Source organism: Scatophagus argus, chromosome 2, assembly GCF_020382885.2.
Source record: "Scatophagus argus isolate fScaArg1 chromosome 2, fScaArg1.pri, whole genome shotgun sequence".
Classification (NCBI taxonomy): Eukaryota; Metazoa; Chordata; class Actinopteri; family Scatophagidae; genus Scatophagus; species Scatophagus argus.
Window position 1 is genome coordinate 12,273,507 of NC_058494.1, and position 12,309 is coordinate 12,285,815.

The window sequence follows — 12,309 nt, forward strand, 5'->3', positions numbered from 1 at the left end:
AGTAAAATAACCACTTATTTTTCAACTACTTACACAGTCTATCATATTGTGCACTATAGACGACTGTATCATGGTCATATATGACGCTTGGTTTCAGTATTGAATAAAAAGTGTTATTTTGTGATGAAAACACAACACTCACACGTGTAAATTTAAACCTGTTTGAACCAAATAATATGGAATGTGTGACTCACTAAGGTGTGCTGATCACTCTGGTGTTTCATTTTCAATTTCGTCTAGAGGACACGTGTCCCTGGCTCATGCTGTTGTTTAGTGGGTGGTGCTAATGAGCCAAATGCGTAATAGTCAACCTTAATAAAATATCAGAGAAGAAGACTAGGCCTGCATATGTTTCCTTTTACGTCCGTAGATACGAGCTAAATTGCCGAGTGTGGAGGAGCTTTGCATTACTCTGTGTTCATCAGCGTATAGTAAGAATGAGTGGAAGAGGCAAAGGAGGAAAAGGACTCGGAAAAGGAGGCGCTAAGCGTCACCGTAAAGTCCTCCGTGATAACATCCAGGGAATCACCAAGCCCGCTATCCGCCGTCTGGCCCGCCGTGGTGGAGTGAAGCGTATCTCTGGTCTGATCTACGAGGAGACCCGCGGTGTGCTGAAGGTTTTCCTGGAGAACGTCATCCGTGATGCCGTCACTTACACTGAGCACGCCAAGAGAAAGACCGTGACTGCCATGGATGTGGTGTATGCTCTGAAGAGGCAGGGCCGCACTCTGTACGGCTTCGGCGGCTAAACCCAACAATTTCTCATCTATTAACAACAAAGGTCCTTTTAAGGGCCACACACTTATATCTTGTGAAGAGTTGAATGTTCTTTGTACGCGTCGATTATACTGAATCAATCGTTGTTTGTTGTTACCAATAAACTGCGTGAGTCATTCAAACAACGGACACGTTCATGATTATCATCGTTACCAACTCAGCCCCAAAACGATCTCACTGGGTTATCCCCATAAACGTACATGGCCGTAGCCAAGTTTTAATAGGCCCAATATTGGTTTCCTACAAGAAATATGAGCAGATTAAAATAATCACATTTTATCATGCTTAGCAATGTTTACACGATTAAACGTTCAGTACCCATACCAAATTACCGAGCAATTATTATTTTGTAAGTCTGAGTGTCCATCAAGTGAAGGGTCAGGGTTCTACCATCTCACTGCAGTCACAGTAATAACAGTGAAAACTAACAACACACCACCACTCCTGAACTGTCCTGAACAAAGTGGACAACATCTGTCTTCCTCTTTGCCTCAGCTTCTCTCGTGTCTCCTCTTACCAAATCTGAGCTTAAGCCGACCGTCTTTTCATTTTGTCTGTCAGGAGAGGAGACAGTTTTAGCTGATATATTGTATGTAAATATTATACTGACAGACGATGGTCCGCCGGTACATTAGGATAATAAAAAATACTAAATAAAGAAAAATGGGGTTCCTGTCACTATGCGGCACTTGAGAACACCCACTAATTATATTGTGTATTAGTGTCAATGAAACTTTGAAAATTTCATTTAAAATTCTAATATATGATTTTTCACCACTTCACGTGTAGTGAAGTTTCCTGAGTATCACACATTGACCAGCTGCACATGAATGCACCAACACTTAACAACACAATAACTAATAATAATTCCTCTAGTTTCAATAGGGTCTTCACACGGTTCAGTGCCTTAACGATACCTTTTCATATCAGCGTCTCTTTAAAATGTTTACTCCATTTAAAAATAAATAAATAAATAGATAAATGATAAATTTACCACAGCACGATCCGAGTTGAAGTGCATTAAATTTTGTACGCTGATCCAGTGGTGTTGGCTGGTACAACAGGTGTAGTTTCATCCTTAACTGAGCTAAATCCGTTTGGATGTCTAAACACTTTTCATAATAACTTCTATCATTACTGCTGCTGAGGTCATATTTGATCATTTCATTTGTATTAAAAGGACTTTTGAATAGAAGAAATGTTCATAAACACGTCGAGCAGCTCTGATAGGAAGTCTGGCACCATAAAGCTTCGGCCATCGTCAGTGTGTTTGCTGCTGCCAGAACAACTTCACTTTATTACGACGTGATCACCAACTGATGGATGTTTTTACGTCGAGTCTCTGAACAAAAACTGGGAGCAACTGAAAAACGACTTCTGGTGGAGCTCCGGTAAGTTTTAAAACATTTTAGGAGAGAAATGAGTGGGGAAAGTCGCTGAGCAGCGCTGGCCACGACGGTGAATGTGTGAGGTTTGGAGGCTCCCCAAACAAAATGCCGACAGCATCCGAGCTCTACATGACCTCAGTGCGAAGAGACAAGAGTCCGCTATCGGCTCCCGTCACTGTCAGCCTTCAGCACTTCTCCCACGTTTAGTTTGGACTCTTTTATGGATGAGGAGAAAACACAAGTGACAGGACATTCACAGCGCTCCGAGGAGCCACGGCCTGACTTCACTCTCCACGGTTCTCATGGTGTGTTTAAGGCCCGCCTCCTGCTCTGGATTCTTCAACAGTTCAGTCAGACGCTCGTTGTCGTGAACACATCACTGAGGAAACTAAAGTAAAATGGCAGAAGTCGCTCCAGCTCCAGCCGCCGCTGCTCCGGCAGCCAAAGCGCCCAAGAAGAAGGCTTCCAAGCCGAGGAAGGCTGGCCCCAGCGTCAGCGACCTCATCGTGAAAGCTGTGGCCGCTTCCAAGGAGCGGAACGGCGTGTCCGCGGCCGCCCTCAAGAAGACTCTGGCTGCCGGAGGCTACGACGTGGAGAAGAACAAGGCCCGCGTTAAGATCGCCATCAGGAGCCTGGTGACTAAGGGAACTCTGCTCCAGACCAAGGGGACCGGGGCCTCCGGCTCCTTCAAGATGAACAAGAAGGCGGCTGAGCCCAAAGCAAAGAAACCAGTCAAGAAAGCCGCTCCCGCTGCCAAGAAGCCCGCAGCCAAGAAATCCACAGCGGCTAAGAAGCCCAAAGCTGCGGCAGCAGCCAAGAAGGCCACAACCACAAAGAAGTCCCCGAAGAAGGCCAAGAAAACCGCGACGCCCAAGAAAGTAGCCAAGAGCACCAAGAAGACTACCAAGAGTCCCAAGAAGGTGGCTAAGAAGGTGGCCAAGAAGCCTCCCGCAGCCAAGAAACCTGCCGCAAAGAAAGTTGCCAAACCCAAAGCCAAGAAGGCAGCAGCACCCAAGAAGAAGTGAGCCCCCATCACTCTGAGGACTAAACATCCTGACCAAAGGCTCTTTTAAGAGCCACCCAAATCAACTTTATTGAGCTCATTCCTGTTCCAGGTGTCACTTATAGACTGAAAAATACTGACAGTTAAAGTAAGTAAAATAGTAGAATATATCAGAAGACAATATGTCTCACATCATTAGAGTCATCCTGTCTGTCCTCAGTGATTCAGTTTTTTTGTCTTCATTCATCCAATAGTGTATTCACTGTAGACACATGGCGCAGTTTGGAAATCGTGAAATGCCTACAGCAAACGTATTGTGTTAAGATTAGCCCCCACGTTGTTGGTTTATAGGGTTTTAATTTTGAAATGCCTCTCAACTTCCTGTGGAAGTGGGGTGGTCTCAAACAGGAAAATATAAAAATAGAAAATATAAATCAACTTCGCACACAAGACAAACACAAATAAACACTCACAATCAAAAACACGTCACTCGCTCCCATACTGTCACTTTCATATATCTAATGTCACTTTATTATCTATAATCACTTGTCATACCGTTCACTCCGCGCTATTGTCCATATTGTATTGTATTATACCATCCCGGGATTGTATTTCGTATTTCACTGTCTCTCATATTAAATGGGTGTGTTTTTGCTTTTTAATTTTTTTTTATACTCGTTATGTGCACTCTTTTATGCAGCACCATGTTGCATCCTGGAAGAACGTTGCTTTATTGCTTTATCTACCAAGCAATAAAGCAATGATAAATAAAAACTCAACTTCCTGACCTATAATAACCCCCTAATATTAGTAGCATTTCTCTTTGAAGTACAGTGCAGGAAGTATTAATTAATCAAATATTCAACATTCATATTAATTTGTTTACAACAATTTTAATAAGCTATTTCTATATTCACATTTTATTTACATGTCTTAAAGTATCCTTGACTGATTGGCTGAAAAAGGTTAGATTTACGGGGGTATAAACCGCAATGCCAAATTTTCAGGAATAATCTAGAGCTTGAGTTTATGTTAAACTGGATTGCTAGCTTGACTAGCGTATTTTCGAGACTTCAGAAACAATATCTTAACAAGTTCTTATGCACCTTCAATTTGTGTATAAGAACCACTTCCAATAGTGCCTATGTTGGGGCACCATCTGCTTTTGCCCAGAACAAATACAGTCTCAGTTTGGTAGCTGTTCCTCTCACTAAAAACCCTTTCAACTGTCAACTATTTGCTTACATATTCAAGTTTTTAAGAGCTGAAAAAAAAATGCATAATAGTTTTAGGATACCAACCGTAGAGCTTTGCATCTAGGTTTGTTTACTTCTAGTGTCAACATTATACACACACGCCATTTCTGTACAACTGTTAGATACATTGCTCATTATCAAAACCAAGTGTGTGGCTCTTAAAAGAGCCTTTTTGTGGTTGTTTTCAGAGATTTTGAGATTTACTTGGCCTTAAGGGGTTTCTCGGTCTTCTTGGGCAGCAGCACAGCCTGGATGTTAGGCAGCACACCACCCTGAGCGATGGTCACTCCGCCCAGGAGCTTGTTGAGCTCCTCGTCGTTGCGGACGGCCAGCTGCAGGTGACGGGGGATGATACGGGTCTTCTTGTTGTCACGGGCGGCGTTGCCAGCCAACTCCAGGATCTCAGCGGTCAGGTACTCGAGCACAGCCGCCAAATAGACGGGGGCGCCGGCACCGACACGCTCTGCATAGTTGCCTTTACGCAGAAGCCTGTGAACACGACCGACTGGAAACTGCAGACCGGCACGAGAAGAGCGGGTCTTTGCCTTGGCTCTGGCCTTTCCTCCGGTTTTACCACGTCCGCTCATTTTGGAAGATACTTTCTCGAGTTTACGCTCAAAGAAACTGTAACTCCAAGCCCGCAAACCCTCCACTTTATGTCTGCGCAGTGCGCGGGACGGATCCTACCAGACCAACCAGAAAAGGAGCTTCCATCAGAGGGCGGCCGCTCTGTGTTTTGGCGAACTTTTTGAACTGATTTTCTCCAATGAGCAGCAGGGACTCGGGCGGTGGGTTGCTCCTCCAGGCGTTGCTGAGCGTCAAGAGGAGCCCTTAACCAATCGGGAGCCGGAGGTTTGCAGCAGCGTCACTAACTCCCAGCCGACCCAACAGCTTAAGAGCAGCGTCGCCTCCTCTCTTGTCTTTACTATATTTTCTCGTGTTCAGAGAGACGAAGAGGTAATAATGGCAAGAACCAAGCAGACTGCTCGTAAATCTACCGGTGGCAAAGCCCCGAGGAAGCAGCTGGCCACCAAGGCTGCCCGTAAGAGCGCCCCGGCCACCGGTGGTGTGAAGAAGCCTCACCGTTACAGGCCCGGTACCGTGGCTCTGAGGGAGATCCGTCGCTACCAGAAGTCTACGGAGCTGCTGATCCGCAAGCTGCCCTTCCAGCGCCTGGTCAGAGAGATCGCTCAGGATTTCAAGACCGACTTGCGTTTCCAGAGCTCCGCTGTCATGGCTCTGCAGGAGGCCAGCGAGGCTTACCTGGTCGGTCTGTTTGAGGACACCAACCTGTGCGCCATCCACGCCAAGAGGGTCACCATCATGCCCAAAGACATCCAGCTGGCCCGTCGTATCCGCGGAGAGAGAGCTTAAACTGTCTGCTCCTGTACAAACCACAACGGCTCTTTTAAGAGCCACCTCACTCTTCTTTCAAGAGCTTTTCCTATGTTGCCTGTTTGTGATACTTATACTTCATCAATGAAATGGCAAACACCAAATACAGAAAGCAACATGGTTTGCTTCAGCTGAGACATAATAATATATAATACACAAAATGAGAAATGTGAAAACCTGGGAAAGCAAATACACACCACAATAGTGACTTGTGTCCTGCATCCTCCCTGCCATTACTGTTTAACAGTGTGACAGTGACTATATATATATATATATATATTACACATAGTTAGATTGTGCAAAATGTGCAAACATACTTAACTGCAATATGTAACAAGCACACACCAGAGTTGTATATGTGATGTAAAATAATAGTTTCTATGGCAGCCCTGATGCACAGTGCATCGAGATATGACTATTAGGCATGTCAAGCATTGTAGAAACTGGTTACACAGAACATTGGTATGTTTATGCACTCAGTCCAAAAATGGTTTACAATGTCTGGGTGTGTGAAGGTTATTCATCAGGGTCTGTTATCAAGTCTTGAATGCCGTGTCAGATGGATCTGTTCTTAATTGTGCTTTGTACAAACACCATAACTTGGGAGTGTGACAGTGCCTCAGAGGACTCCTAACAACTGAAAGACGTTGCTAAATGGAGAAAAATCTTGTTTCATTTTTACACACTTCCAAAAATAGTGTATAAGAGCTAGCCCGTGGTGACAGTTGGCAGCATCAGTCGTCATGAAGACCACCAGTCTTCATGACAGTAAAGAGTAAAGAATCCAACTCACTAACATATTCAGATTCTCATTAACATTCTGGCATCTCAAATTAAGTTTTGCTCTGGTTGCTGCTTTCTTTTATTGCTTATTTTTATTCATTATCTGATATTTTTTTCTTCCTCTTACTTATCTCTGTGGACTTCAGGCATGCCTCTCCTTCCCACAATCTGCCCACCTTTAGCCAGTACATCAGCCCACCTCAAGGGGAGAACATCAACGGTCTGACACACTGCATAACAGACTCTATCAACTTCTGTATGGAAAACACAGTACCCACCAGGACTGTGCAGTGCTTCTCCAACAGTACACTGTGGATCATCCCTAAAATGAAGACGGAGGAGTTGAAGGCTTTTCAGAAGAAGCTGAAGAGGAAGATCGGGGAGGGGAAAGCCTGCTATGGGAAGAAGTTGGAGAGAGGAGTCTGGAAAAGCCTGACCAGACCAGGTGAGAGCTGAGCTTAGGAAAGTAAAAGCGAGGAAGGCTGCAGGTCCAGGTGGCATCAGCTTCAGGTTCCTCAATTCCTGCATAGACCAGTTATGTCGGATAGGGGAGTACATCTTCACCGTGAGCCTGAAGCTGGGGAGAGTGTCACAGCTATGGGAAACATACTGTGTAGTATCGTTGCCAAAGGCAACATACTCCAAGGACCATAGCAGCTTCAGATGTCACTGACATCCCACCTCGTGAAGACTCTGGAGAGGCTGGTCCTTCACCATCTGGTGACCCCTTTGATGGACCCAGTCCAGTTTGCCTACCAGCCTAGCATTTGGGTGGATGACGCAGTCACCATCCTCCCGCACAGAGCCCTCTCACACCTGGACAAGCTTGGGAGCACTGTGAGAATCATGTTCTTTGATTTCTCCAGGGCTTTCAACACCACACAGACTGTGCTGCTGAGGGACAAGTTGGAGCACTCAGGGGTGGAGCAGCATCTTACAATATGGCAACTGGACTACCTCACCAACCGCCATAGTACTTGAGGATATGAAACTGTGTGTCTGACATGGTGGTCTGCAGCATGGGGGCTCCGCAGGGAACGGTCCTGGCTTTGTTCCTTTTCACCCTCTACACTGCGGACTTCAGCTACAACTCAACAGACTGTCATCTGCAGAAGCTCTCTGATTTTTTTCTTTGTTGGCCTCATAACTGAGAAGAACGATGCAGACTACAGAGAACTGATTCAGGACTTTGTGGATTGGTGCCAGCGGAACTGCAGCACGGGCAACTCCTTCAGCTGCAGGCCGCTTCCGCTTTAATAAAAAGCTTACCACAACTGTATGGTGGGATGACTCAACCTACATGTAACGGGGTTATAACTTCTGTTGGCGTTATTGTTGTTCCACTTGCCATTGGGATATTGCTGTGGCTGTATGTGGCAGTTGTTAGTTCCCCACGGACAGCATGGATTGGTGCACCTATGGAGCCCCTGCGAACTTGGCAGGGGACACCCCACTACTGTTGCAAGTTTGCTCCATGCTGTCCATGTGTGTATGTTCATCACTGAGTTTATTACAGTCCTGCCTGTGAGACATTTTTGCTCCTGTTTTCCCAGGATATGGGCAATAAATGGCGTGTTAAACCAAGTACACTGCGTCGGCTTTTCATTAAAAAAATACACAACGCAGAGACGAGTTACATCCTCCATAATGGTGCAATCACCGTTACATACAGTAGAGCTTCTCTGGACACTGGAAACCCAGAACAAACTCTCATTCAGATCCTGGAGAGCTCAGTTGGTAGAGCAACAAACGTTTAATCTGAGGGAACAACTGTTTCTTAAATTTCCTTTGGGATCAATAAATTGTTTATCTATCACTGGAAGCGTTAAAAGGTGGATTTCAATGATGTACAATTTTAAATTACTGTGAGTTCAAGCTTTTAGGAAAAGCGATAGTGAACAATGTTAAAGGACACATGTCGTTTCCAATGTGCTGGTGTTCAGTACGCGGTGCTCGAAGAGGAGAGGCCGCCTCTGTTTCCTTTTACGTCCGTAGATACGAGCTAAATTGCCGAGTGCGGAGGAGCTTTGCATTACTCTGTGTTCATCAGCGTGTAGTAAGAATGAGTGGAAGAGGCAAAGGAGGAAAAGGACTCGGAAAAGGAGGCGCTAAGCGTCACCGTAAAGTCCTCCGTGATAACATCCAGGGAATCACCAAGCCCGCTATCCGCCGTCTGGCCCGCCGTGGTGGAGTGAAGCGTATCTCTGGTCTGATCTACGAGGAGACCCGCGGTGTGTTGAAGGTTTTCCTGGAGAACGTGATCCGTGATGCCGTCACTTACACTGAGCACGCCAAGAGAAAGACCGTGACTGCCATGGATGTGGTGTATGCTCTGAAGAGGCAGGGCCGCACTCTGTACGGCTTCGGCGGCTAAACACACCAACTTCTCATCAACAAACATCAAAGGTCCTTTTAAGGGCCACACACTCAGACAATATGAAGAGTTGGATGTTCTGATTTTTGTGTTCAGTCAATCGCTACTTATTGTTATCAATAGATTTTGCTTGTGTTTAATCTTAAACTGTTCTTAAATTTGTATCCTCAAACAAACACTATTAATTTAGCTATTGGGTTCTTTTTTTTTCCTGCTTTTCCCACGAAATCTGAGCTGATCATCTTCATTTTCATGAAATTAAGTTTTTTTTTTTTTTTTATACACACACACACACACACACACACACTCTCTCTCTCTCTCTCTCTGACAGTCGATGCTCCTCTAGCACAAAAAAAAACAAGTAGTGGAACACCCACTAATTATATTGTGTATTAGTGTCAATGAAACTTAATACAATCTAATAAATGATTTTTCATTCATTCAGTCATTTTTCATTTACATGTGGTGAAGTTTCCTGTTGTGAATATACTAACAACCAATAATTGCTCTGGTTTCAGTTCAGTGCATTGACGATACGTTATAATCAATGCCTACTCCTAATTTAAATCAATGGTCAATTTTTATAATGTACATACCAATCATTATTTCTTCAAATACATGGAACAAAAGGTTCCACACACGAGCACAGTTCTTTTGTAACTTGAAAGAAACACCTGCTCTTAATAGCAAAGTGGTGGCTCTTAGAAGAGCCGTTGGTTTGTCACAAGACAGATGGTTGTTTACTTGGAGCTGGTGTACTTGGTCACAGCCTTGGTGCCCTCAGACACGGCGTGCTTAGCCAGCTCACCGGGCAGCAGCAGACGCACTGCGGTCTGAATCTCCCTGGAAGTGATGGTGGAGCGCTTGTTGTAGTGAGCCAGACGAGAAGCCTCAGCAGCAATGCGCTCGAAGATGTCGTTCACAAAGGAGTTCATGATGCTCATGGCCTTGGACGAGATACCGGTGTCAGGGTGGACCTGCTTCAGCACCTTGTACACATAGATGGCGTAACTCTCCTTCCTGGTCTTTCTCTTCTTCTTGCCTCCTTTACCGGCAGTTTTAGTCACTGCCTTCTTGGAGCCTTTCTTCGGTGCAGACTTTGCTGGTTCGGGCATCTTGCTCACGCTGATTAACACAGTGGTGAAGATGTCGCACAAGCGCCATCAACTGTTCTTATATGGACTGCATGCAAACACGACTGTGTAGTCCCCCTGCTGTAATTGGTTGAGCTGCTCAAGGGTTTGGGCGCTTGTGTCACACTTTGAAACGTTGTATTTCCATGGCAACTCGCGTTCATGATTTATGACGCGCCTTTTCGAGACAGATTGTGTATTATGGAAGGACATTAAGGAAAGGCGTGGTCAGACCGTGACTAGCAAAATATAACCTGCTTTAGTTATTTTGTTGTAATGGCTATTCTGAAACTCTGTAACAACCCAAGTAAAGACCTCCTGTTATTTAACTGACGATTGAACAACGCCAACGACAGTAATAATAAATTAATAAAAGCTGATGCCAATGAATGTGATAGGAGAGAAAAAAGACCAAGATCCAATGACAGTTCAAAGACTGGTTGGACTGCATTTTGATAAACAACAACAATCTAATCAAGAAGTGATAGTAACAGTTGGGAGCTAACTTTCTAAACAACACAGCATGAAAAGTAGTTTAAAGCCCAACTCTTGAGAGTTCATGATCAATTCACAGACCAAAAATAAACCACAACATTGGACTTTGTTTCATCAAGCAATATTTGCTGTTGTGAAAGCCACTCTTGTGAGATATTGAAATTGGACTGAAGAGAAACATGAATATGTGCCAGATCAGGTTCAGCTGTATATATAGCACCTATATGACACAATAGTTACTGAGAATGTACAGTAAATTATTTGCAAAAGGAAGAGGTCCCAATGGTGAACCCTTTGTCACATTGTTTTCTGTTACGAAAATATAGCTTGAACCTCAGAACTGCATTTTCAAAAAGACAAAAAGGAACCTTTTTTTTTTTTTTTTAAAAAAAGAGATGTAATCAAAAATTCAAAAGCTTGATCAATGAAGATTAGACCTGTGAGCTCATCAGAGTTAGAATGGTTCAACCTGAAACCAGACTGAAATGAAGACTAAGTATTGTGGATGCTGAGATAATGTGGAAGTTGATCACAAACTGATTCTTTGAAGACTTTAACAACTGAACAAATAATGGATATGGGGCTATAATTGTTAATATCAAGTATATTTCTATTATATGAAGTGGAATGTGTACATTTTCAGATTGCTGGTAACTCATTTGTAGACAAAAAAAGGTTGAATAAATGAGTGAATACATGAGAACATGGAAATCTAATTTAATACGTCTGTTTTCTTGTCCAGTCCAGCAACATTGTTCACATTGTATTCAATAGTGGCACTCTGGACTTAAGCTGGTATAATTTTCCTCAAAGAAAAAGAACTGCAGCAACAAGAAAGTAAGTGTCAGGTGACAAGGTAGAACAAGCAGGAAAAATACTGATTAAATATTTGGGCAACAATGGTGGCCGGATGGTGACACAAGCCAAAGTTTGTATCAATACCCAACCAAAGTTCATCTGTTTGGTGCTGTCTCCTTATGACCCTGTGCAAATTTTCTTCTGCAAATAACAACAGACAATTATAGCAAATTTAATGCAATAGCAGCTGACACCATAAAATCAAATTTTAATGCTGATGACTGCCTTAAGCTTGTCGTACCAGAAAAGCAAGCTGTTAAACTCTCAGTGAGCTGTGTGCTAAAGATTCAAACTAGAAAAATGGGTTAGCAATAGCCACGCTGTCCTGACATAGAGCTAAACAGAATAAAGAACTGGTCCTGGACAGAGAAAAGCTAAATGTGGAAGGGGCTTTTGGGATGTACTGGAAGACTGAAAATGACAGAGTTGGTTTTCAGATTACAATTAAGATAAGATCTCTTACCAGATGAGCTGTACTCTCTACTGTCAGTTTAATATACAACCCTGAGGGAAAGGTCTTGCTGTACCTGTTGTACTAAAGGCGAAATAAGTTCTCCAAGATCTTTTCTGGGCTAAGTGTGGATGGAAAAAAAAAAAGCCTTGGAGAATTCATCTCACTTGCGTGAAGTGACACTTACAATCTGCGATCAAACCAAAAGCATCTCTATATTAAAAATGCATCCAATCCATGAAATTCCATGGAAACATTTGCACATAAGTCACATAATCAATAGTACACATTTAAGAGAAAAACAGAGAGTAATCAATATTGCCAAACCTTAAATTATTCAGTATCTCTACAGTATTGACCAGAAAACCACACAGTTTTTGTTTCTCACCTTGTTTT

General features: G+C 43.6%; 4 protein-coding genes across 4 annotated transcripts; 2 read left to right on the forward strand and 2 right to left on the reverse strand.

Annotated features, from left to right (window-relative positions):
* The first annotated feature begins 396 nt into the window (after positions 1–396).
* LOC124070232 lies at positions 397–8,990 on the forward strand. The gene is made up of 4 exons (XM_046409934.1): positions 397–730; positions 793–811; positions 5,370–5,720; positions 8,653–8,990. Exons 1-4 carry the CDS (start codon positions 438–440, stop codon positions 8,974–8,976), a joined length of 987 nt encoding a protein of 328 aa, XP_046265890.1. The 5' UTR covers positions 397–437; the 3' UTR covers positions 8,977–8,990.
* Positions 2,532–3,254, forward strand: LOC124070051 (histone H1-like). The gene has a single exon (XM_046409680.1). It carries the CDS (start codon positions 2,564–2,566, stop codon positions 3,188–3,190), a length of 627 nt encoding a protein of 208 aa, XP_046265636.1. The 5' UTR covers positions 2,532–2,563; the 3' UTR covers positions 3,191–3,254.
* LOC124070177 (histone H2A-like) lies at positions 4,575–5,071 on the reverse strand. Its single transcript, XM_046409802.1, has one exon. It carries the CDS (start codon positions 5,009–5,011, stop codon positions 4,625–4,627), a length of 387 nt encoding a protein of 128 aa, XP_046265758.1. The 5' UTR covers positions 5,012–5,071; the 3' UTR covers positions 4,575–4,624.
* Positions 8,991–9,668: 678 nt separating the features above from the next.
* On the reverse strand, positions 9,669–10,091 carry LOC124053687 (histone H2B 1/2). Its single transcript, XM_046379093.1, has one exon. It carries the CDS (start codon positions 10,089–10,091, stop codon positions 9,717–9,719), a length of 375 nt encoding a protein of 124 aa, XP_046235049.1. The 3' UTR covers positions 9,669–9,716.
* Between the last annotated feature and the right edge of the window lie 2,218 nt (positions 10,092–12,309).

Bases quoted from the DNA above. Each gene is read 5' to 3' on its own strand.
- LOC124070232 (XM_046409934.1), top strand. From the start codon at position 438: ATGAGTGGAAGAGGCAAAGGAGGAAAAGGACTCGGAAAAGGAGGCGCT. The intron at 5,721-8,652 runs GCCATCCACGCC...TGTGTTCATCAG, and splicing joins TTGAGGACACCAACCTGTGC to CGTGTAGTAAGAATGAGTGG.
- LOC124070051 (XM_046409680.1), top strand. From the start codon at position 2,564: ATGGCAGAAGTCGCTCCAGCTCCAGCCGCCGCTGCTCCGGCAGCCAAA.
- LOC124070177 (XM_046409802.1), bottom strand. From the start codon at position 5,011: ATGAGCGGACGTGGTAAAACCGGAGGAAAGGCCAGAGCCAAGGCAAAG.
- LOC124053687 (XM_046379093.1), bottom strand. From the start codon at position 10,091: ATGCCCGAACCAGCAAAGTCTGCACCGAAGAAAGGCTCCAAGAAGGCA.